The sequence below is a fragment of the Megachile rotundata genome, chromosome 3, assembly GCF_050947335.1.
Source record: "Megachile rotundata isolate GNS110a chromosome 3, iyMegRotu1, whole genome shotgun sequence".
Lineage (NCBI taxonomy): Eukaryota > Metazoa > Arthropoda > Insecta > Hymenoptera > Megachilidae > Megachile > Megachile rotundata.
Window position 1 is genome coordinate 13,545,034 of NC_134985.1, and position 23,594 is coordinate 13,568,627.

At 37.8% G+C, this 23,594-nt stretch overlaps 2 protein-coding genes across 18 annotated transcripts in view; one reads left to right on the forward strand and one right to left on the reverse strand.

Moving 5' to 3' along the window:
* The window catches only part of Ets65A (DNA-binding protein D-ETS-3), an 83,679-nt gene that overhangs the window by 24,970 nt on the left and 35,115 nt on the right, over positions 1-23,594 (reverse strand). For all 4 annotated transcript variants that reach the window (XR_013037392.1, XM_076529284.1, XM_076529283.1 and 1 more), the window contains exon 3: positions 5,805-5,864. Coding sequence is in view for 3 of the 4 variants with exons in the window: in XM_076529284.1 (XP_076385399.1) it covers positions 5,805-5,864 (60 nt within the window). In the remaining variant the exon portion in view is untranslated. The remainder of the gene's footprint in view (positions 1-5,804; positions 5,865-23,594) is intronic.
* The window catches only part of LOC105662151 (uncharacterized), an 81,694-nt gene that overhangs the window by 15,983 nt on the left and 42,117 nt on the right, over positions 1-23,594 (forward strand). For 10 of the 14 annotated variants that reach the window (XR_013037397.1, XR_013037396.1, XR_013037395.1 and 7 more), the window contains 6 exons: positions 5,814-5,916; positions 6,426-6,536; positions 6,593-6,720; positions 6,794-6,921; positions 6,992-7,119; positions 7,190-7,304. Coding sequence is in view for 2 of the 14 variants with exons in the window: in XM_076529306.1 (XP_076385421.1) it covers positions 7,240-7,304 (65 nt within the window). In the remaining 12 variants the exon portion in view is untranslated. Of the gene's footprint in view, positions 1-3,764; positions 4,711-4,730; positions 4,950-5,813; positions 5,917-5,999; positions 6,124-6,425; positions 6,537-6,592; positions 6,721-6,793; positions 6,922-6,991; positions 7,120-7,189; positions 7,305-23,594 lie in introns of those variants that run through there. The other 4 variants (XM_076529301.1, XM_076529300.1, XM_076529299.1 and 1 more) reach the window with 4 other exon arrangements.

The window sequence follows — 23,594 nt, forward strand, 5'->3', positions numbered from 1 at the left end:
GGTTTTTATGGTAGATTTTCATCTTAGTTTGTATTTATATTTTTGAAGTCTTCTTCCTATGTAAAATTCTTTAACTAAGTTTCAAATATCTACATCCCTTATGCACAAGTAATTGTCATTTCATTTTAATTTCAAAGATAGATATCCACAAGAATATTGTGATGTTGTCACTGACCTATACTCTTGAAGTTTGTGAAGTATCTTTTTTTCTAAATAATTATCCATATTAATAATGTAACTTCAATTGTCTTCAACGAATCATATATAGTATATATCAAAGTTGTAAGCTATTTAATAAGAATTAGAAAGGTTGTATCAGAGACACAATTTCGTGCAAAAGGAAATCCTCCCCGCGTCGAGATCCTGACTCGAGACAAGAATCCTTTTTCTTCGAGTGTTCATTCGTTGTGTCGCGTTCACGCTATGCGATAATTAGGAAACGATTAATTTCACTCGGCGTAACACGTCGTTACAAACAGGATTTGCTACAGTAACGTGTTATCTGATGAACAAAAACATATTGCCGCGAGCACGAAAGCGTACCGAAGAAAATGCTTAATTCGGAACGATAAAAAAGGCCCGTTGACGGAACGATTGCGTTGCAATTACGTTTCACTTTCCGTAACACTTAATACGGCTTGATGGTACAATTTCATGGTACGTTTCACTTAGAACTCCAGATAGAATATGCGGTGCTTTTTCTTATAACTTTATACTTACTAGGAAATTAAGATGGTGGATGGTGGTTCATTTTTGGTGAGTGTTTTGGTTGATTTTTAGATGTAGGTAGGTTCTGTCATTGAAATTGGTGGTTTAGGAATTTGTAGAATTTTATGTTTTTTAATTGTTTAATTTGTGGAAGTATAATTTTCAAATTTCTGTATTTCTAAGTCTTCAGATTTGCAAATCTTCTAATTCCCAGATCTCTAAGTCCCCAAACTCTCAAATTTCCAAACTCTCAAATTTCCAAGCTCTCAAATTTCCAAGCTCTCAAATTCCCAAACTCTCAAATCTCCAAACTCTCAAATTCCCAAACTCTCAAATTTCCAAACTCTCAAATTTCCAAGATCTCAAATTCCCAAACTCTCAAATTTCCAAACTCTCAAATTTCCAAACTCTCAAATTCCCAAACTCTCAAATTCCCAAGCTCTCAAATTCCCAAGCTCTCAAATCTCCAAACTCTCAAATTCCCAAACTCTCAAATCTCCAAACTCTCAAATTTCCAAACTCTCAAATTCCCAAACTCTCAACTTCCCAAACTCTCAAATTCCCAAACTCTCAAATTTCCAAATTCTCAAATTCCCAAATCCCCAAATCCCCAAACCCCCAAACCTCCAAATCCCTCCACCTCCCCATCCCAAACCTCCCAACAATCCACATCCACCTCAACCCTCCTCAATTACCCCAAAACACCCATCAACACTTCCCTCACATTAGCACCTTCTCAAAGCTCCATTCTTCCAAGAATCTTCAGCCTTTCTCTGTTTACCGAACCCCCTTAAATCAAAGCTAATTTCAATTCCCCGTGTCTCAGAAATCGCACTCTTTCTAGGCTCCCTATAGGTCGTCGAAACGGGTGGTAGGGTCGTTACCTATGGTGTCGAGGTGTATGATAGTCACGGCATACGTGATCGGACGCGTGAGCGAACTGCCAAGGCACGCGCCGTGCCGGAGCACGTAATTATCATAGGGAAGTTAGGGTTGCCCCTCGTGGACACGTAGGTAGAGTGTGTATACAGACACACGTACACGAAGAAGGGAGGTCGAGGGTTCGGTTCGACTCGGGTCAGGAAGTCACGCGAGGCACACTCGCAGCGGACCTGGAAACAGGGAGGAGTACTTTTATTGTTCTACCAGTTGTCTTAGACGGTTTTCCTGCCCACTGGGCAGACCAGAAACTCTCGATTGCTCCCGCTGGAATAGTCTTCCTTTTATCCTAGAAACTTAAGTTATAGGGTTGTTTCTTCTTGTTTTTTATGTACTTTGGTGATTAGGGTGTATCTTGTCTGTATATGGTTAGGTTTATGGTTAGGTTAGGTATATGGTGTGTATTGTCTATATTTTTATGGTATATTTGTTTGGACTTAAGGGACTATTTTGTTTTGGGGCTTTGTTGGATTTTGTTAAGAGGACAGTTTGTTTTAATTTTTATGGTGATTTGGAATGAAATTCAGTCATTATAATTCAGTATTATTATTAGTGTTATAATTCAGTTATAATCTGCTCTTTGTAGTTCAGAAGCAAAAATATAAATTTACAATTGTATGTACATGAATCAGTAAGAGGTGATCCTCATCAAATTTAGACAACAGTTATCTCTCTTTGTAAAAGACAGGACTCACTGTTAGCTTCAAGTAGTTAATATACAATGGTATAATAGTATATATGTATATTGTATAATAGTATATAAATAATATAAGTACATATATATATATTTTTGTTTATACATCAATTGGATGACAGTGAGTCCTTGCTTTATCTGTTAAGCAAGAAATATTGTATTTATATCAATATAAGTATTGAAGTGTGCATTGAAGAGCGTCAACAGCTATCAGTTTCCAGAACAACTACCACTTTTAATAGACATGACTCATTATCAATGGCAACTGTATTCATACATTTTACTGTATAAATGTAAATGTATTATGTAAATATAAATGTACATTGATATTCATATAATTGTACAATGTATTGATATTCATATAATTGTACAATGTATTGATATTCATATAATTGTACAATGTATTGATATTCATATAATTATACATATAATATATTGATATTCATACACAGATAAGTCAAAGGTAGACAGCAGTCATCAGTCTCTAAAAATTCAACTACATCTCTCAATAAGAGTCACCATACATTATTATACGCATATCAATGTACATTATATATTTATAAAATTGCGACGAACTTCAAACACAATTACAGTAGCACGAATCATAGTTAAAAGAAGAACTGCCGTTGAAATGATGTCACCGAAATTTACGTTTGAAAATGATGTTATAGCGCGCACGTGCGAGCGAGACCATCAATTCCCTCTTTGATAACTGATCCATGGCGATTGCAATCTAACGAGGCGTCGAAACCACAAACCGTTTACATCAAATTGCCGCAGGCTGGGGCTTTGAACTCCGCGAAATGATCGTGTCACTTTGTATTAACCTTTGCTGTGTCAGAGATACCTGCCATAATCATCATATGTATTCTATTTATAATATTTTCTGTGTTTATAGTTATACTGAAATTGTGATAATGGTAGCGGTAGCGATACTAGGGTATGTTAAGTTTTAGTTAATAGTGTTTTTAAGGAGGAGAGCTGGAAGTTGGGGATTTGGGGAAGTTGGGGATTTGGGGAGTTTGGGGAGTGGAGATTTAGGAGTTGGAGATTTAGGAATTGGGGGTGTAGGAATTGGGGACTTAGGAATTGGGGACTTAAAAATTTGGGATTTAGGAAATTTGGAGACTTGAGAATTTGGGAATGTGGGAATTGGGGACTTGGGAATCGGGGAATGTGGGAATTGGGGAATGTGGGAATTGGGGGATGTGGGAATTGGGGACTTGGGAATTGGGGACTTGGGAATTGGGGAATGTGGGAATTGGAGAATGTGGGAATTGGGGACTTGGAAATTGGGGAATGTGGGAATTGGAGAATGTGGGAATTGGGGACTTGGAAATTGGGGAATGTGAGAATTGGGGAATGTGGGAATTGGGGAATGTGGGAATTGGGGACTTGGAAATTGGGGAATGTGGGAATTGGAGAATGTGGGAATTGGGGACTTGGAAATTGGGGAATGTGGGAATTGAGAAACGTGGAAATTAGGAAATGTGGGAATTGGGAAATGTGGCAATTGGGAATGTGAGAATTGGGAAACGTAGAAATTGGGAAATGTTGGAATTGAGGAATATGGAAATTGAGGAACGTGGAAATTGGGAACTTGAGAATTTGAAAATGTGGTAATTGAGAACTTGTGAATCTTCAAAATCCATAAATAGTCTCTCCCCAAATCCCCCAAATCCCTCCAAAGCCTCCACCTCCGTCAAAGCACAGTTCCACATCAAAAATGGTATCTCGTACAATATCGTAAGAGGCTCTGTAAGAAACAGCGATAGAACGCGATCGATGTCTACACGTTATCGTCTCTGCCACTGTACGATTGGAAGGTTGTTCGTCGTCCGAAGATTTTCCTTCTCGTCCTCGATTCGCTAGAGAGCACAGAGGCGAGTAAAGGGTGCCCGGAGTCGCCTCTGGGTGCAAGTTCACGCGTCGCGACTCTGGCTTGTTCGAGAATTCGCTTTGTGTGCACGCGGCCGTGTGTGTGCGGGGGTGGTTGGGCGTCCCGGCGCTTTGTGGCGCGTTGAACCGCGACCCCTTTGTCGTCGAGAGAGAGAAATAGAGAGGGAGAGAGGAGAGAACAAGCCCCGGGGGCTGTGTAGAGACGCTTGGCCGCACGGCAACACACCGACGAAGCCAGCCAGGACCCCACCCTGTGGACGCAACCTACACAGACGTACCCTCGCACAATCCTCTCGCGGATATCACAGAGCCTGCCCGCGGGCAACTTGTTATAAACGGCTTCTGGTCTGCCCTCGCCACGCTTGGCCAGCTTACAACCGAGCCACGCCATGGATCACCTACCAAAGAGCGAATTAACGCTTTGATTCTCGCCTGCATGCGAAACACCTCGCTACCGGTGGGAAATTAAGGTGGAGACCGTCTTGTTTTTTCTTTTATGAGATTTTCAGAGGTTTAGAGATTTTGAGCGTGCATTTTGGGGCGGTTGGTACCACTTGCAGGTTGCTTGGTTTTGGTACCGCTTGCAGGTTGGATGGTTTTGGTACCACTGGTTTAGATCGACGCGGAGAACGCAGGAGGTTATACTTTGTATTTGGAGGATCATTGAGAAGGTTTTGTTTTACTTACTTTCGAGTAGTTAGATTGGAAAGTAAGACTTTTTTAATTTTAGCAAGATTTTTTTAATTTTTAAGTTTACAAGTTCATAGATTTCGTTCCCTTAACCTCAAATTTGTGAATCGCGAAGTTTGATTGCTATGTTTTCGAATTGTCAAATTTATTGACTTCTAGATTTTTAGATTTGTAGATTTTCAAATCCCTATGATCCCAAATTCCCAAATCTCCCAAATTCCAAATCCCCCAAATTTCAAATCATCCAAATTCCAAATCATCCAAATTCCAAATCCCCCAAATTCCAGATCCCCCAAATTTCAAATCCCCCAAATTCCAAATCCCCCAAATTCCAATTCCCCCAAATACCAAATTCCCTGAATTCCAAATTCCCCAAATTCCAAAACTCTCAAATTCCAAATCCCCCAAACTTCCAATTCTCCAAATTCCAAATCCCCCAAATTCCAAATCCTCCAAATTCCAAATCTCCCAAATTCCCAATCTCCCAAATTCCAAACACCCCCAAATTACAATTCCCCCAAATACCAAATTCCCTGAATTCCAAATTCTCCAAATTCCAAAGCTCTCAAATTCCAAATCCCCCAACTTCCAATTCTTCAAATTCCAAATCTCCCAAATTTCAAATCCCCCAAATTCCAAATTCCCCAAATTTCAAATCTCCCAAATTCCAAATCCTCTAAATTCCAAATCCCCCAAATTCTAAATCCTTCAAATTCAAAATCTCCCAAATTCCAAATCCCTCAAATACCAAATCCCCCAAATTCCAAATCCCCAAATTTCCACACCCCCAAACATCCACCTACAAAAGTTCCCAAAATCCCCCAGTACCACCAAGTTTCCATAAACCGCGAAAAATATTAAAATTGAAACTCACCCTGTCCAGGGGCCGGTGACGTGGCGTGGCTCCAGCCTCCTTTGTACGAGCTGCTGGCATCTGCAACGATGAAATAAAAAGAGGACTCAATTAAAAAGCAACGATCGTACGTGTGAGTACACAACGGTCTGTCTATAGTACATATATCAGTTACACGATGTTGAAACGAGAAATGCAACATTGATCGAAGCCAAACTAGGCAAAAAGTGGCACGTGCTACGAGTACTTCGTGATCCCCGGTTAAAGATTACCGCCATTTTTTTTTTTACCTTTTTGTAGGTCACGTTATTAGAAGACGTATAACGTCTGCAATTGCAAGGTAATCTGTAGCAAGAATCGCGACTGGTCGTAAAATATATCTGATAGCTGGTTTTCGAGCAGCCTTCGTCGGAAAACAATTTCTTAGGAAAAATCTTTACGACACCTTAATGACACGTCGGTCTTGAAATACGATTTAGATTTCCTTCCTATGTTTCTATTCTTTATCGGAGATAATCAGTTTTTAGACGGTGGACACGAACTTTGTTGCTAATTTTGTGAAAGTGGATGTGTTTAAAAATTGATTTAAAGTTGGTAGTTTATGTATGTTATGTATTCTATAGACAGTTACATATTTTGCAGTTTATGAAGAACAAAAATTTGGAACATTACCAAGGATCTATCTGTTCAGTTATTTGACTTGCTACATTTACTTAACCTTTAAAATGTTACTTCATAGAAAGTGTTACATAGGTAAGTACTTTCTCTCTCTCAAATATTGTATAATAAAACAAACAAATATTTTGTAGTTTATGAAGAAAAATACAAAACAAGGAAGTCTATCAGTCTGTATCTACTCATGAAGCTATTTGACAGTGTCAGACCTATCACATCTACTTAACCTTCAAATTATTACATAAATAAAAGAGTTATATCTGTGAGTACACTTTTTAATCTTACTATAATAATCTCATTTAAGTATTGTCTAATAAAATAATAATATTTTGTAGTTTCCAAAGAAGAATACAAGACAAGGAAGTTTATCAATCTGTATCTACTTATGAAGCCATCTAGCAGTATCAGACTTGCTACTTCTACTCAACCTTCAAACTATTACATAAAAAAATGTGTTATAGTGGTGAGTACACTTTTGACTCTGCTATAATATTTTCCCTTAATTGTGTAGTATAATAATAAATATTTTGTAGTTTCCAAAGAAGAATACAAGACAAGGAAGTTTGTCAATCTGTATCTACTTATGAAGCCATCTAACAGTATTAGACTTGCTACAATTACTAAACCTTCAAACTATTACATAAAAAAAAGTGTTATAGTGGTGAGTACACTTTTGACTCTGCTATAATATTTTCCCTTAATTGTGTAGTATAATAATAAATATTTTGTAGTTTCCAAAGAAGAATACAAGACAAGGAAGTTTATCAATCTGTCTCTACTTATGAAGCCATCTAAGTATTTGACTTCCATCTACTTAAACTTCAAACTACCAAAAGTCCTGTCATGGTGAGTAATTTTGTACTTTCCACGAAACATAAAACAATGAATTTTATCAACCAGCACCTACGAAGCTATTAAACAACCTAATCCTCTGATTAAGTCTCAGATTACGTCTAAGATCAAGCCTCAGATTAACTCTGAGATTAAGACTTAGATCGCAGTCTCGATAAAGGTTAATAGGTCAAGAACCCGATCGATTAAAAACAACCAGATACAATTAGTTATCGTTGCAGTACGATAAGAAAATATTTATGCGAAATATTCATCTCGTTGACCGTGCTTTCGAAAAACATCGAACACAAAGTGGTATAGAAGTTTCTCCCGAAGTCTTGCCACTGTGTTTCCATCGCCGACGGTGTGTTTGCAGACAGATATATTTTCATTTGGCAGTTATTGGCACGAGGGTGGCAGCCGTGTGTACATACGTACAGCAGTACGTCATGCTCCTGCAGAAAGTCCGACGTAGTCGTCGTCTTTCTGTGTAAACACCGACCACGGTGTACTGAACGAACCGACCTTTTCGTCTTTCGCTGCCCCCTTCATTTGATCTACAGCCTACGGTCCATTAATACAGCCTCGGATTTCACGTTTCAGGAAAGCGTAGGGGTTGCGTACATCGACACCTATCGCTCACCTAATGCCGGAAAGCCGAGAATCTTTTACGTAAATCGGGTTCTTTTGTAAACAATTGCATTTGTTCCTTATTTTCAATACTGATCTCACAAGGTTTTCATGTTCATTGGGTTTCAGTATTTGTTCATTATCACATATCTGTACTGTAAGATTATTTAGATATTTACATTTACAAAGTCTTATATTTTTAAACTATCAAATGTAAGAATCTTTAAGTTTGCACATAGAGAAATGATTCAATCTTCAAATTCTCAAATTTCGAAATTTTCAAACATTTTTAACTGTACATTTGGAAATTCATAAGTATCCAAGTTGCTAAATTTCACTTGACTATGTTAACCTTGTTCAGAATGCTACTACTATAACAAAGAAAAGGCACCTTCCATTATTAAAATTTCCCAAGAGTATGAAGAGTGTCTGACACCACATCAGAAACAAAAATCAACCGTCGCACAAAGCACAAATATTATAATAAACCTGTTTGGTCCCATCAGTGACGGATTTAATTTTTAGGGGGCCTGACAATTATACTATATTTAAACACAATCTTTGTTTCAGGTTTCTTCCTGTAAGCAGATGACGATACGTGGATCAATTTAGAATACTTGCAGTTACTATAGCAGTTGATATGTATAAATACGGTATTCTATATGTACATATAAATACCTTGTAGGTGTACAGTAATTTATACGTATAAATTCAATATGTTGTATAGGTACAGTATTCTATGCGTGTGGATGCAGTACTTTATGTATATGAATTCAGTACTTTGTACATAGAGTACCTTGCATAAATACAGTACCTGATAGGTACAGATACAGTACCTCATGCATAGAGATACAGTACTTTATACATATGAAGTGCCTTATACGTACAAGTACAGTACCTTATAGTACACATTCAGTGCCTTATTGTACCAGTAGCTTATAGTGCACATTCAGTGCCTTATATGTACCAGTACCTTATGCACACATTCAGTGCCTTATATGTACCAGTACCTTACAGTACACATTCAGTAGTTTATACGTATAATTATGGTACCTTACGCGTACACAATACTTTATACATATGAACCAGTACCGTATACATACAAATACAATACCGTATACCTTACAGTAGCTTACAGGTAGTTGACACGTATCGAAAGGAATTAGTAAAAGGCTCACTAAGTAAATCCGTCACTGTTACCGCGAACCCCCACTGCCACGTGGCCCGTCGGTCTCCGAACACTGTACCGAAGAGGACGTACCGGCGAACAGCATCGAAAGATTGGTGAACGCCGTGGTGCGTGGTAGTTCCGCGGCGGTGGTCCCGCTGCTCTTTAAGTCGAGCATCTCGTCGCGTCCCGTGTGCGAGCGGCCGTTGATTACGGCAGCCTGCACGGGTCTTTTCCTCTCCTCTGTCTGGCTAGTCACGGCACTGTCAACGTCCGGATCGCAGCTAACGACGTGAGAAAGCTGCTCATAGCAGCCCCGGTTGACCGTTTAACGAACCACTGCGAACGGAAGTGGGATCGCGACACGCTGGATCACGGCCTCGGATCGGTAAAAGTTAATGGGCTGCGCGATAAGGGCGCCGATCATCTTGGCGACCCGCTCTGAGTGACACTGGCCCTCGAACCAAGAAATCCAGCTAACGGGGGGTTCACACCCCGTCGCCGCCCCCTGCGTCGCCAGAGGGCATTCGCGGAGACGGACCTTCGATCCGTTTGGCGAACAGGGCGGAGTTTACGCCACCGTTTTACACCCACGTTCCGAAGGGGCGGATTGACGCATGCGTCGAGGAGAGCAGTCGAAGGGGTTGCAACCCCCGCGGTGTAGGCTGCCTAGAACGACGCGGCAGGTTGCTAGGTGGCCGGGCACATCGGCGTACCGGACCTCCTGCACTTACCGACCGGCGTTGTCGACGACGTAGTTTGCCCCGGTAACGACGTGCCACCGGTTCCCTTCCGGAACAAACCCTCTGTGGTAACGCCGCCCGTTTACGGACAGAATGGTCAGGGAATTTTGGCAGTAATGGGCCAAGGTGTTTCCATTTATTCTTCGGAACCGACGTTTCATCCGTCTTTCCGTTTCCCGATTTTCTCTCTTCGCGGATCTTCGTTATTTCATTGATTCGTCTCGTGGACCGTAGGCTTACGGTATACCTTGGAAGCTTGCGGGAAATGTAGCGGATTAGGGTATTTGACTATTTGTGATTATTATAGTATGAATTTGATAAGTACAATTAGGAGTATGAATTTGATAAGTACAATTGGTAGTATGAATTTGATAAGTACAATTGGTAGTATGAATTTAATAAGTACAATTTGTAGTATGAATTTGATAAGTACAATTGGTAATATGAATTTGATAAGTACAATTGGTAGTATGAATTTAATAAGTACAATTTGTAGTATGAATTTGATAAGTACAATTGGTAATATGAATTTGATAAGTACAATTTGTAGTATGAATTTGATAAGTACAATTAGGAATATGAATTTGATAAGTACAATTAGTAAATGAATTTGATAAGTACAATTGGTAATATGAATTTGATAAGTACAATTAGGAATATGAATTTGATAAGTACAATTAGTAATATGAATTTGATAAGTACAATTGGTAATATGAATTTGATAATTACAATTGGTAATATGAATTTGATAAGTACAATTGGTAATATGAATTTGATAATTACAATTGGTAATATGAATTTGATAAGTACAATTGGTAATATGAATTTGATAAGTACAATTAGGAGTATGAATTTGATAAGTACAATTAGTAATATGAATTTGATAAGTACAATTAGTACTATGAATTTGATAAGTACAATTAGTAGTATGAATTGATAAGTACATTTGGTAATATGAATTTGATAAGTACAATTAGTAATATGATTTTGATAAGTACAGTTGGTAGTATCAATTTGATAAGTACAATTAGTACTATGAATTTGATAAGTACAATTAGTAGCATGAATTTGATAAGTACAATTGGTAATATGAATTTGATAAGTACAATTAGTAATATGAATTTGATAAGTACAATTGGTAATATGAATTTGATAAGTACAATTAGGAATATGAATTTGATAAGTACAATTTGTAGTATGAATTTGACAAGTACAATTAGGAGTATGAATTTGATAAGTACAATTGGTAGTATGATTTTGATAAGTACAATTAGTAATATGAATTTGATAAGTACAATTAGTAGTATAAATTTGATAAGTACAATTAGTAGTATGAATTTGATAAGTACAATTAGTACTATGAATTTGATAAGTACAATTAGTAGCATGAATTTGATAAGTACAATTAATAATATGAATTTATATAAACAAATATTGAATTGACAAATGACTAACTTTGTCAGGTTAACAAGCTGACTAAGTTATTAGATAATAAAGTACCTAATCCTTGAATCTTCTAAATTACAAAATTACAAAATCTTTAAATTGTTTGAAGCTTTGAAATTATAGTACACTAAAGTGTCATATTTTAAACTTTCCCAAATTATAAAATTCTAAAGAACCAAAGGTGAAATTACCAAAGTACTAAATTTCCACATTCTTGAATTTCTAAAAACATCTCCCAACTTGTAAATTTTTGAACTTTTTAAACTTGAAATTTTCAAATTTCTAAATTCACTAATTCTCAACCTCCAAATTTCCAGATTCTGAAATTGTCTAATTCCTAACTCCCTAAATTTCTAAACTCCTCAGTCCTAAAATTCTCAATTTCCCTTTTTAAATTTTTAAATAAAGTCCCCACATTCTCAAACCCCCAAAAGTTAAAATCTCTAAATTTTTCAATTCCCTAAAATTTCCAAATACTCCTAACAATAAAATTTCCCATCCCTCGCTACCCCTAACTCAAAAAAGCTACTTATCGCAATTGCAGATATCCATTACCGTATATCGCATTAACGCAGAGTTCGGTAAATGCAAAACACGTCCATTTATCGACGAATATAAAACGAAGCGTATCGCGGTAACCGGTCTACCTATATCGTAAACTTTCTTTGTCAGGAATTATAATCGCGGTAAATAATTAATTAATTAAGACAACCTCATGTTTTCCCGTTGCAAAGCAGATTTTATGGAAATAACGGGCGGGCATTAAACGCGGCCAGAGCCAACTACGGAGTAATTGCAACAAAATGCAAATCGGGTTAATAACGGGGTCATCGCGTAATTCTCTGAAATACATTCACGACCACCTGCGCCACCGCGTATAATTATTATAATTTGTCGGTGAAAATACCGGGCCGATTAAACGATACTCATTGACAAGAGAAATCTGTAGGTGGCCGTTGATCGCCGGACAATGTCGATAATTAAAATCTGATTTCTCTACTTCTCGTTAATTATCATCTATCCTCTTTTACGCTCGAGTAATCGCCCTCCAAAATTGTCATTGTTCGGAAAATTATTGTTATCGTTCTTTTCTTCATTATTCTTTTACTTATTAGACATACTTTTACTCGTACATTTTAGTATTATTAAGATTATTGTTAGATTAATTCATTTTAGTATACACATATGTATACACACATGTATTTTTATTTAATTATTTATTTGACTTAAAGGTTGTATGTTGTTTTATAGATAGTTTACTGGGTGAACATAAGCAGACATACATATGCATTAATATGTGATGGGTCATATGGAGTATGTGTGTACATCATGTGTGTATACATATATATACATACATATATTTGATCATAAGTGATCATACATGTATATGTAATCATGTATGTATATGTATGTGTGATCATGTGTGTGTATACATACGTTTGATCATATGTGTGTATACATATATTTGATCATATGTGATCATACATCTATATGTAATCATGTATGTACATGCATATGTATGTGTGATCATGTGTGTGTATACATACGTCTGATCATATGTGTGTATACATATGTCTAATCATATGTGTGTACACATATGTCTGATCATATGTATGTATACATTGAAATTATTGTTTTAATATATATATATATATTCGTTTGATGTATACATACAATTAATACGTATATCAAATTAACATGTATAACCAACTAAAGCATGTATTTAATTCACATGTGTTTTCATTTAACTTTGTCACATATGTTCATATACATATTCATATACATATACATATATGAACATATGTACATTCAATTCATGTGTACAAATTACCAAATATATTCACTTAATGTATACATTCAATCAATATAAACATGTACACACATATTATTAATATGTCACATATATTAACGTGTACATTACATATCACTTAATACATGTACATACACTTATCTTCATATTTAATCAACACGTACATGTAACTGTTCCCAAGTTCATCATGTACATATGTACATAATTTATGTACCTCCTCATATCTGAAACACATGTCTCACCATATATGCTCAGCGTTAGAAAGTCTCGTACCAAGATTCCCCATAAGAACTCCCACAACCCGACACAAAAACCGAAGACGTCGAAGGCTGAAAAGTGGCCATCAGTTAGCTCCTATTATACCCGTGATTCACGCTAACGGGACAGCCCCATAGTGCACGTAGGTAAGACACTCCTGCTCCACACACACATACGGTGTTCCATAGGTTACCTCGGGCATCCTTTCCATTGAAAATCCCCCCATAGGATGGCACGCGTACGCCACGCGACCGAGCGCGGCCAGCGGCGCATTTAACGCGCGATCGCTCTCGAGTGTCTGCGTGTGCAGCCTCGAAGGGGGTTAAGTGCACCCAGAGGGGGGTCAAACCACCCTTGCACCCCCTTGCCATTTTCCATTCACCTTCGTCAAGGTCCACGGACTCGGACATAGTGTCTTGTGACGGCTGGCGATTTTAGGCCTTGTGAGTCTCTTGATTTATTGTGCGATCGGAAGTTGAGGAAGTTGAGGAATGAGGAAAAATGATTGTTAGGGGGAGGTTCTAGGGTGAAGGTGGGGTATGTGGGATTCGGTGTGGGATATAGGATGATTCGGAGTATGAGATGGTGTGGTTGGTGGGTAATGAACTTTGGGTGGTTATCAATTTTTGTTGTGCTAAGGACTTTAATTATGTCAATCTTCTAAGTCCCTAAATTCCCTAATTTCTGTGTACCACAAGTCTCAAACTTCCAAATCTATAAATTCCCAAATTGCTATATCTCCCAATTCTCAACCTTGTAAATCTCTAAATCTCCAAATTCCGAAATTCCTGAAACCCTAAATCCCCATATTCTCAACCTCGTAAATCCCTAACGTTCCAAATACCTACACTACCGTCCATAAGTATCCGGACACTTGGTTTCGTTAATAAAATATAGTTGAACTTTGTACGAAAGGTATTCAGGGTTATCATATCATTTGTAATAATTATTATTATCTTTTTCGAGGTGTCATAACGTAATAGAATTAATTTTTAAGTACAAATTATACAATGAAAGTGTGAAAGTAAAATTCATGTCCAGAAGTACAAAGTCCAAATTTGTGAATCTAATGAAACGCTTTCGATTCTAAAAAAAATTTTCATTTCTACTGTGTTTCATTTCTATGGTGCAGAAAGTATTCAGAGGGTTCTTCGATATGTTTCAAGTGTTTGTAAACTGTTGGTAGATGTTTAGGTTCCCTCAATGGAGATAAGAATGGAGGTAACGCTACGCACTCGACAGTTTCGGTTTAGTTCGTCTGTAGCTTCTTTTCCATCGAGATATGAGTTCCAAACGAGAATTATCAATCGAAAAACGTTCCAGTATTCTGACCTTCGCAGAAAAAAAATCGATTTTAGTTACTGTTGCAGATACTTGAATAACTTTCATGCAACGCGAATGCATATTTCGCTTGTGTTCGGATAGTTATGGACGGTAGTGTATCTCCCCAAATCCCTAAGTTTCCAAATTCCAAAATCCCCAAATTCCCTATATCCCCAAATCTCTACATCCCTGAATGTCTATAACCTCCAATTCTCAACCTTGCAAATCCCAAAATCTCCAAATCCCTAAATTTTCAAATTCCAAAATCTTCAAATTCCCCATGTCCCCAAATCTCAAAATCCCCAATTCCCAAAATCCCCAATTCTCAACCTTCCAAATCCCTAAATCTTGAAATCCCTAAATTTCCAAATTCCAAAATCCCCAAATTCCCTATGTCCCCAAATCTCTACATCCTCAAATGTCTATAACCCCCAATTCTCAACCTTGCAAATCCCAAAATCTCCAAATCCCTAAGTCTCCAAATCCCATAATCTCCAAATCCCAAAATCTCCAAATCCCAAAATCTCCAAATCCCATAATCTCCAAATCCCAAAATCTCCAAATCCCAAATTTTCCAAATCCCAAAGTCTCCAAATCCCAAAATCTCCAAATCCCAAAATCTCCAAATCCCAAAATCTCCAAATTCCAAAATCCCCAAATTCCCTATGTCCTCAAATCTCAAAATCCCCAATTCTCAACCTTCCAAATCCCTACACCCCCAAATTCCCATCTCCATTATTCAAATTTAATTTCCAAAAAGAACCTATAAATAAACAATGCTTGTACACGCATAAGTCTCGTGTCTGTCTTTCCGTTTCCAAAAACATGAAACATATTCGGCTGGTCGGTTGTAAATGACTCACCATATGTCGGCCATAACTCTGCCTGGCAAGGATTCGTATCAAAATCATACGACAGGCTAAACGTGCTAATATATTCATTATTCAAATTCAGTCTGATGATATACGATGGGGTGGTCAATAGACGCGGAACACGCCATCGTTTGTTTCCTTGCTCTTTCGCTCCGATGACGATAATGACTTTACGCTGCTAGCCTTAACAACCTTATAAAAATGAAGATTTATAAGCTTGATCAGTTGCCTATCATAATCTTAATTAAACCTGGGGCTCTTTTATGCTTCGCATGAATTTATTAATATTCTGAATTTTGTAAGATGTTAGGCGAGGTTCGATGAACGTCTTTGTAGGTGTTTCTAGTTAGGTGATGTGTTCATCGTGTCGGGTAACTTGTTGGACGTAAAAGATATGCACTGTTTTTAGGCGAAATTGTTGTCAATTATCATAGCTGCGTGTAATAAAAATTTATGTACTGTTATTTCAATTTTATAGTACTGGAGTTTTGGTTTCAAAATTTTGATGTTATAAGGTATCAAAGTTTTAAAATTTTATTGTTATAAGGTATCAAAGTTTTATATTTCTAATGTTACAAGGTATCAAAGTTTTATACTTCTAATTTTACAAGGTATCAAAGTTTTAAGATTTGGTATTACAAGGTTTATCTTCGAAGTTAGAAAATTATAAAAAATGCAATTACCTATTTAAGAATTTAACGATCCCTTTATTTCTACTCTCAGACCTACTTCCGCTAGTTCTCAAGTAACTAAATTTATCAGTTTACTTCCCCATTAACCCACAAGCAATTAAAATTAACAAATATCCTCCACACCCTACGAACCCATTACTCAATCTATCCAAAAGTAGTTCTACATTAACCCTAAAATAATCAGGTAATTTCCACTCGAAAGACTTCTTCCCACGTGCTTGACCCAGGTGCAAAGGTCCACCTGTCCATATAGAAGTCCTGCAATCTCTTCCCATCGGTTGCGCGCACCGTTCCAGCAATAACAATAAACCCCATTAACCATGCATACCGCTGGCTCCCTTTTTCGTTCGAAAGGATGATTGCCTCGATCGGGATAGCGAGACGAGTGTCGTAATCGGTAGCACTATACAGGGTGGTTCTTGTAACTGGGCTGAAAGGAATCGATTGCTTTAACGGAAAGATTCGAGTGTTGCATTTAAGACTAAAGTGTAATTGGTACGTGTAAGTACTTGTAACTACTGTAATCTGCTTGCAGATTATAAGCTAGGTGCATCGGCTCACGAAGAATACGATTACATTTTATCCACTGTTTACCTCGAACCTCTCATTCATACTTTTTTCCTGTACGATAAGAGAACCGATCGGTTTAATCGACTAATCAAGTTTTCGATAAATTTAACGAGAGGATTTATTCACTTTCTGAGACTTACTGACGTTGCAAGTTTAATTCTCTTACCAGTAGTCCCTTTACCACTCCATGATCCTTCAGAAACAATGTTTCATTCAGACAACCTTTCCCAATCGTCCGCATTCGAACAAATAATCCCACACCGATCATGCGACTTCTCACCGACCACCTATCACCTCGATCACCCGCTTACGACCTCCCGTTCGCGCCTCACCCGGTCCACCCCGTCACAAATCGCGAAAGCAAAATAGCAGCGGGCAATCGCCTTCGAGCCTGAAAAATACGTCGCCGCTAACGGTAACTACCCCACCCGGCCCAAAAACGTACATACAGAAATCCGTAAGAGGCACCCAGCCGTTGGAGGCGCGTTAAAAATGGAAAGCACGAGTTAGAGCGGAAAAACATGGTATCAGATGCGTGCAACGGTTGTCGCACAATTTCCCTCGGTGGCAGTAGAATTAGGGGCGATAGGAAAAGCTGGGGGCACGGGGGTACGTTTAGCGATAACAATGGAGGCGAGGTCTATCTAGCAGGTATACGAGGTGGCGAGGTCTATCTAGCAGGCGACGTTGGTACGAGGTTGACTCGTGATGTGATGCATATTAATGTGCAACGGTTTCATTAGGCTTGTCGCCACTAGGCGGCGCATAGGACCGAGACTTTCTCGATAGTACTCAACCTTGCTTCGGTCAACTTTAGTCTTCTATTTACACAGATACTTCCTGTCCATTTAGTTCCATCCTTGCATTCAACCCTTTAACCTAGTATTTACTTGAATTTACTAGAATTTTGGGCCGAAAACGTAAACAAGGTTGCTAGTTACAGGTTAAGGAGTTACAGCTTGTTAGGTTAGCAGCTGTGCTAGTTTTAAGTTAAGGGGTTAGTAGCTAGTTAGGTTAGCAGCTAGTTAGGTTAGCAACTACACTAATTGTAGGTTATGGGGTTAATTCAAGGCTAGTATGCTTTACTGACGACTCCACTAGCAGGTCCTAAACGAAACTTTCTACCTCGCTTTCATTTTTTCTGTCTCCCCTATTAGTTACTCAAATCACCAGAATATAGTATAATTAGTAAAAAAATATAGCTTGCCCAAGTATCAGGAATCAGACTGTACACGGTGGGTCAGTTACAGGGGGAGCAGTGCATTATCTTGAGATATCGCTTCGGCATTAGGCGGTACTTGTAGTCGCGGGCCAATATCGGCGTTAGGGCGACGAGTATCATTGTACGGCATGAAACATGACAGGGACGGCTATTGTACGGGAGACGCATAGCTAGTCAGGGAACGGAACGACAAAGAGGGAGCCAGTTAACCAGCCCTCTTCTTCGTTTCCGTCCGCTGCAACAACTACCCTTCGTTCTTCTGGGTCCGTAACACGATAAGAAACGTGTCACTTTCCTAGCGCCGCGGACACCAGGGCCCCTTCAACGATCGCAGATACCCGCCACCCTCACAGATAATTCCCCGCATTCAATTTGTACAATATGCCGGATACCGTGCCCGACTATCGGACAACCGACTTTTTTTTTTTAGATAACACCCCTATCTTTTTAACGAAACTTTGTTGGGGATGTTTGCGAAATTTGTAGTTTTTGGAGGGTTGGATTTGGGAAGATTTGAATTTTGGGAATCTTGGATTTGGGGAGGTGGGAAGTTTTGTAGGGTGGAATTTGGGATTTTTTAATTTGGGGTGTGAGAGGTGGGAGTGTTTGAATTTGGAAGGATTGTATTTGGGAAGCTTGGAATTTTGGGAGAGTTGGATTTGGGAAGATTTGAATTTTGAGAGCGTTGGATTTGGGAAGATTTGAATTTTGGGAGGGTGGAACTTGGGAAATTCAGAAATTCGGGAGAGTGGGATTTGGGAAGCTTGGAATTTTGAAAGGGGTGTATTTGGGAATCTTGGAATTTTTTGAGAGTTGTTAATTTGGGAATCTTGGAATTTCGAGAGGGTGGGATTTGGAAAGCTTGGGATTTTGAGAGGGTTGGATTTGGGAATCTTAGAATTTCGAGAGGGTAGGATTTGGGAATCTTGGAATTTTGAGAGGGTGGGTTTTGGGAATCTTGGAATTTCGAGAGGGTGGAATTTGGAAATCTTGGAATTTCGAGAGGGTGGAATTTGGGAATCTTGGGATTTCGAGAGGGTGGAATTTGGGAATCTTGGAATTTCGAGAGGGTGGAATTTGGGAATCTTGGAATTTCGAGAGGGTGGGATTTGGGAATCTCTGAATTTCGAGAGGGTGGGATTTGGAAAGCTTGGAATTTTAAGAGGGTGGAATTAGAAAATCTTAGAATTTCTAAATATTGAAACTTCAGAACTTTTAAATATTACTCTCAAGAAATTTTGTACTTCTTATTTGGTCGCACCCAAATTTTGAACCACAAACCTTTGATAAATTTTCAATTTCAAAATTTTCAACAAAAGTATCATCTTTAACATTGGTAATCTTGATGTCGATTCCGTCAGGAATATTCCAACGAAAACGTAACACGACAAACTCTTTGTTGAATGCGGAATACGAAGGGACGGTCTCTCGAGCTTATGAAACCTTTTATCGAGTATCTTTGCATAGCATTTTAAAGTCCAAAGCATCCACGCTCCTGTAGCATGTTTGCTGACCTGCAGTCGGCATTCGCACAAAGCCGAACCTTTACAGAAAGCCCTGTTTCGATCGCGTCTCTCGCGATTCGAACCAGATAATCACGTTTATCGACACACCCTTTCTATTCTCGAACTACGAATCGATCGTTTCTGTACTTAAAACTGTCATCGATATTTTTTTTTTCAAAATTGATATCATGTTGCACTCTCAAATTATGCAGATTGTATAGATTATATTTGATTGGATTATGTTTGACCATGCTTGATCATGTATGATATAGTATAAATCAAATGTGATTTGGTTGGATTCGATTATGTTTAATATAACATAGGTTAGACTTGATTTGGTTGGGTTTTATTATGTTGAATCATGTTTGACATAACATAGCTTAGACTTGATTTGGTTAACATAGGCTAGATTTGAATTTGATTATGTTTGATTATGTTTAATATAACATAGGTTAAATTTGATTCGGTTGGGTTTGATTATGTCTAAGCATGTTTAATATAACATAGATTAAACTTGACTCGGTTAAGTTTGATTATGTCTGATCATGTTTAATATAACATAGATTAAACTCGACTTGGTTAAGTTTGATTATGTCTGATCAAGTTTACTATAACATAGAATAAACTTGACTTGGTTAAGTTTGATTATGTCTGATCATATTTACTATAACTTAGGTTAAGCTTGACTTGTTTAAGTTTGATTATGTCTGATCATGCTTAATATAAAATAGATTAAACTTGACTTGGTTAAGTTTGATTATGTCTGATCATGTTTACTATAACTTAGGTTAAACTTGACTTGGTTAAGTTTGATTATGTCTGATCATGTTTAATATAACATAGATTAAACTTGACTTGGTTAAGTTTGATTATGTCTGATCATGCTTAATATAACATAGACTAAACTTGACTTGGTTAAGTTTATGTCTGATCATGTTTAATATAACATATATTAAACTTGACTTGGTTAAGTTTGATTATGTCTGATCATGCTTAATATAAAATAGATTAAACTTGACTTGGTTAAGTTTGATTAAGTCTGATCATATTTACTAAAACATAGATTAAACTTGACTTGGTTAAATTTGATTATGTCTGATCATGCTTAATATAACATAGACTAAACTTGACTTGGTTAAGTTTATGTCTGATCATGTTTAATATAACATATATTAAACTTGACTTGGTTAAGTTTGATTATGTCTGATCATGTTTACTATAACATAGATTAAACTTGACTTGGTTAAGTTTGATTATGTCTGATCATGTTTAATATAACACAGATTAAACTTGACTTGGTTAAGTTTGATTATGTCTGATCATGTTTAACATAACATAGATTAAACTTGACTTGGTTAAGTTTATGTCTGATCATGCTTAATATAACATATATTAAACTTGACTTGGTTAAGTTTATGTCTGATCATGTTTAATATAACATAAATTAGACTTGATTTGTTCTAACATCGATTAGAAATGAATTATCCTTAAAATAATATGTCAGGATAAGTTTGTTCACGTCTAATAGAACCTTCCTCAAATCACTCAAACCAAATTCAATATCCACAACGTCAGATTAGACAAATTACCCGAAATCAACTAGAAAGGCTCAAAAATCCCAGAGAACTAGCGGGCGAGTTCAGGTTAGGTAATTCGTGATTCGTTTGTCGATCCGGTCCGAGCGGAGATGCGTGGAGGACTTCCGTGAAGAGGCGGGTATCCGCGCTCGTAGTAGACCATTAACGTAGAAGGCCATTAATTACGTCACGGAAGAATGCAGACGTTGGCTCAAACAAAGGGTCCACGGTCTCGCATTCCCCCAAAGTTATCGATGCGACCGCGTCGTTCGTGCATGCTTCATGTATCCAGCCTAATTACGACGGATTTGCATATCTCCAGTCGCGCTGGACCGAACAACTTCATGCTTTTGTTCCTGCCAACAGGACATCCGGTGCCATCCGCTTCGTTGCTGCCCTCGGAACCGGCCACCTTAGACCACCGTTTCGGTATCGCTCTTCGAAATACTATGCATAGTCTTTTCCAAAATGCATTTCATTTTTAATCTCATTCTAGGAATTTTTGATAGGAATTTTTACTGTTATTTATTTATTGGTTGGATACTTTTTTATTGTGTTGCGAGAGTTATCGATCAATTGATACATTCACTATTTTATATATCCACATACGATGTATGTATACATATGTATATTAATATGCATATGTGTATTAAGCTGTTATGTACTTATGCACATGATAACTGGCGATGATGATTATTATTATTATTGCATGATTATTATTTCCCTATTGTATTATTACATCCAGAGAGTCCATACTCATCGATCTTCAGTATGCAAATTATAATTGTTGGACTTCAAATTGAAGGGTATTAAAAATACCAATAAACCAATTACAGTAGGAGGTTAACATTAGAAGCACCATCATTGAAGCACACTTTCAAATTGAAAATAAAATAGTACTTTACCCGACAAAAATATTGAAGAAATTGAAGAGTATTAAAAATACGAATAACTACAGTAGGGAGTCAATTAGAAGTCCCATCATTGAAGCACACTTTCAAATTGAAAATAAAATAGTACTTTATCCGATAAAAATAATGAAGAAATTGAAGAGTATTAAAAATACGAATAACTACAGTAGGGGGTCAATTAGAAGTCCCATCATTGAAGCACACTTTCAAATTGAAAATAAAATAGTACTTTATCCGATAAAAATAATGAAGAAATTGAAGAGTATTAAAAATACGAATAACTACAGTAGGGGGTCAATTAGAAGTCCCATCATTGAAGCACACTTTCAAATTGAAAATAAAATAGTACTTCATCCGATAAAAATATTGAAGAAATTGAAGAGTATTAAAAATACGAATAATTATAGTAGGTGGTCAATTAGAAGTCCCATCATTGAAGCACACTTTCAAATTGAAAATAAAATAGTACTTCATCCGACAAAAATAATGAAGAAATTGAAGAGTATTAAAAATATGAATAATTACAGTAGGGGGTCAATTAGAAGTCCCATCATTGAAGCACACTTTCAAATTGAAAATAAAATAGTACTTTACCCGACAAAAATAATGAAGAAATTGAAGAGTATTAAAAATACGAATAACTACAGTAGGGGGTCAATTAGAAGTTCCATCATTGAAGCACACTTTCAAATTGAAAATAAAATAGTATCCAATGAAAATATGCTGGAAAGAATAAAAAAATGTAACATAACGAAACATTTAACTCTAGTTTTGATACAACAGGTTGTAACGCGATAACGTAAAAAAAATTTGCGCGTAAAATTCGGTTAGATAAAGGGGTGGAATTTTGAATGGTCGGCGACAACGATCCCAAAGACTCCGAAACGAAGAGAGAAAAGGAGAGCGGCGTTAAAGCGGGAGGGGATGAAAAGACGATAGGAAAGCGGAGAACCGAGAGAGCAGAGGCATCCGCGCGCTCATTTCCGTTTCGGAGCCGTCGAGGGGGATGAAAAGGGGGCGCTAACTCGCGAGATATTAATTCCGTGTTAGCGCTAGGAGGGTTGCAGGGGCGAAAACTACGTGCCGAGGGGGTGGCCAGCCCTCCAGCGTCTCCTCATCCTCCTCTTGCAGCCACCCACCCCTATCAAACGTCTCTCACCCCCGCGGACATACCGTCGGCCTAGAGGCAGCCACCCCTGCGATTCCGGCGCAACCCCCACGTAGAAGGGAGGCGTTACAAATCAGAGATTAGCCATAGTTAACTCGACTTGCGCAGTCAAACAGTTAATCAATAAACGATTATTTACATCGTGTGCCCGCAGCCACCGCGCCGGCTGCCTGGATGCCCTGCCGCCGAACACCGTTGCCCGACCATATTTTCTCTTACGAACCAATAATCGACGCAGCGATCGCACGGTGCTGTGCCAACGATTCGTCTCGCGATTTGCGATTATGACACGGTATCGATGATATTTGTCGATTTGGGGAATTTTGGGAGTTGGAGAGTTGGAGAGCTGAGAGTTTGAGAGCTGAGAGTTTGAGAGCTGAGAGTTTGAGAGCTGAGAGTTTGAGGGGTGT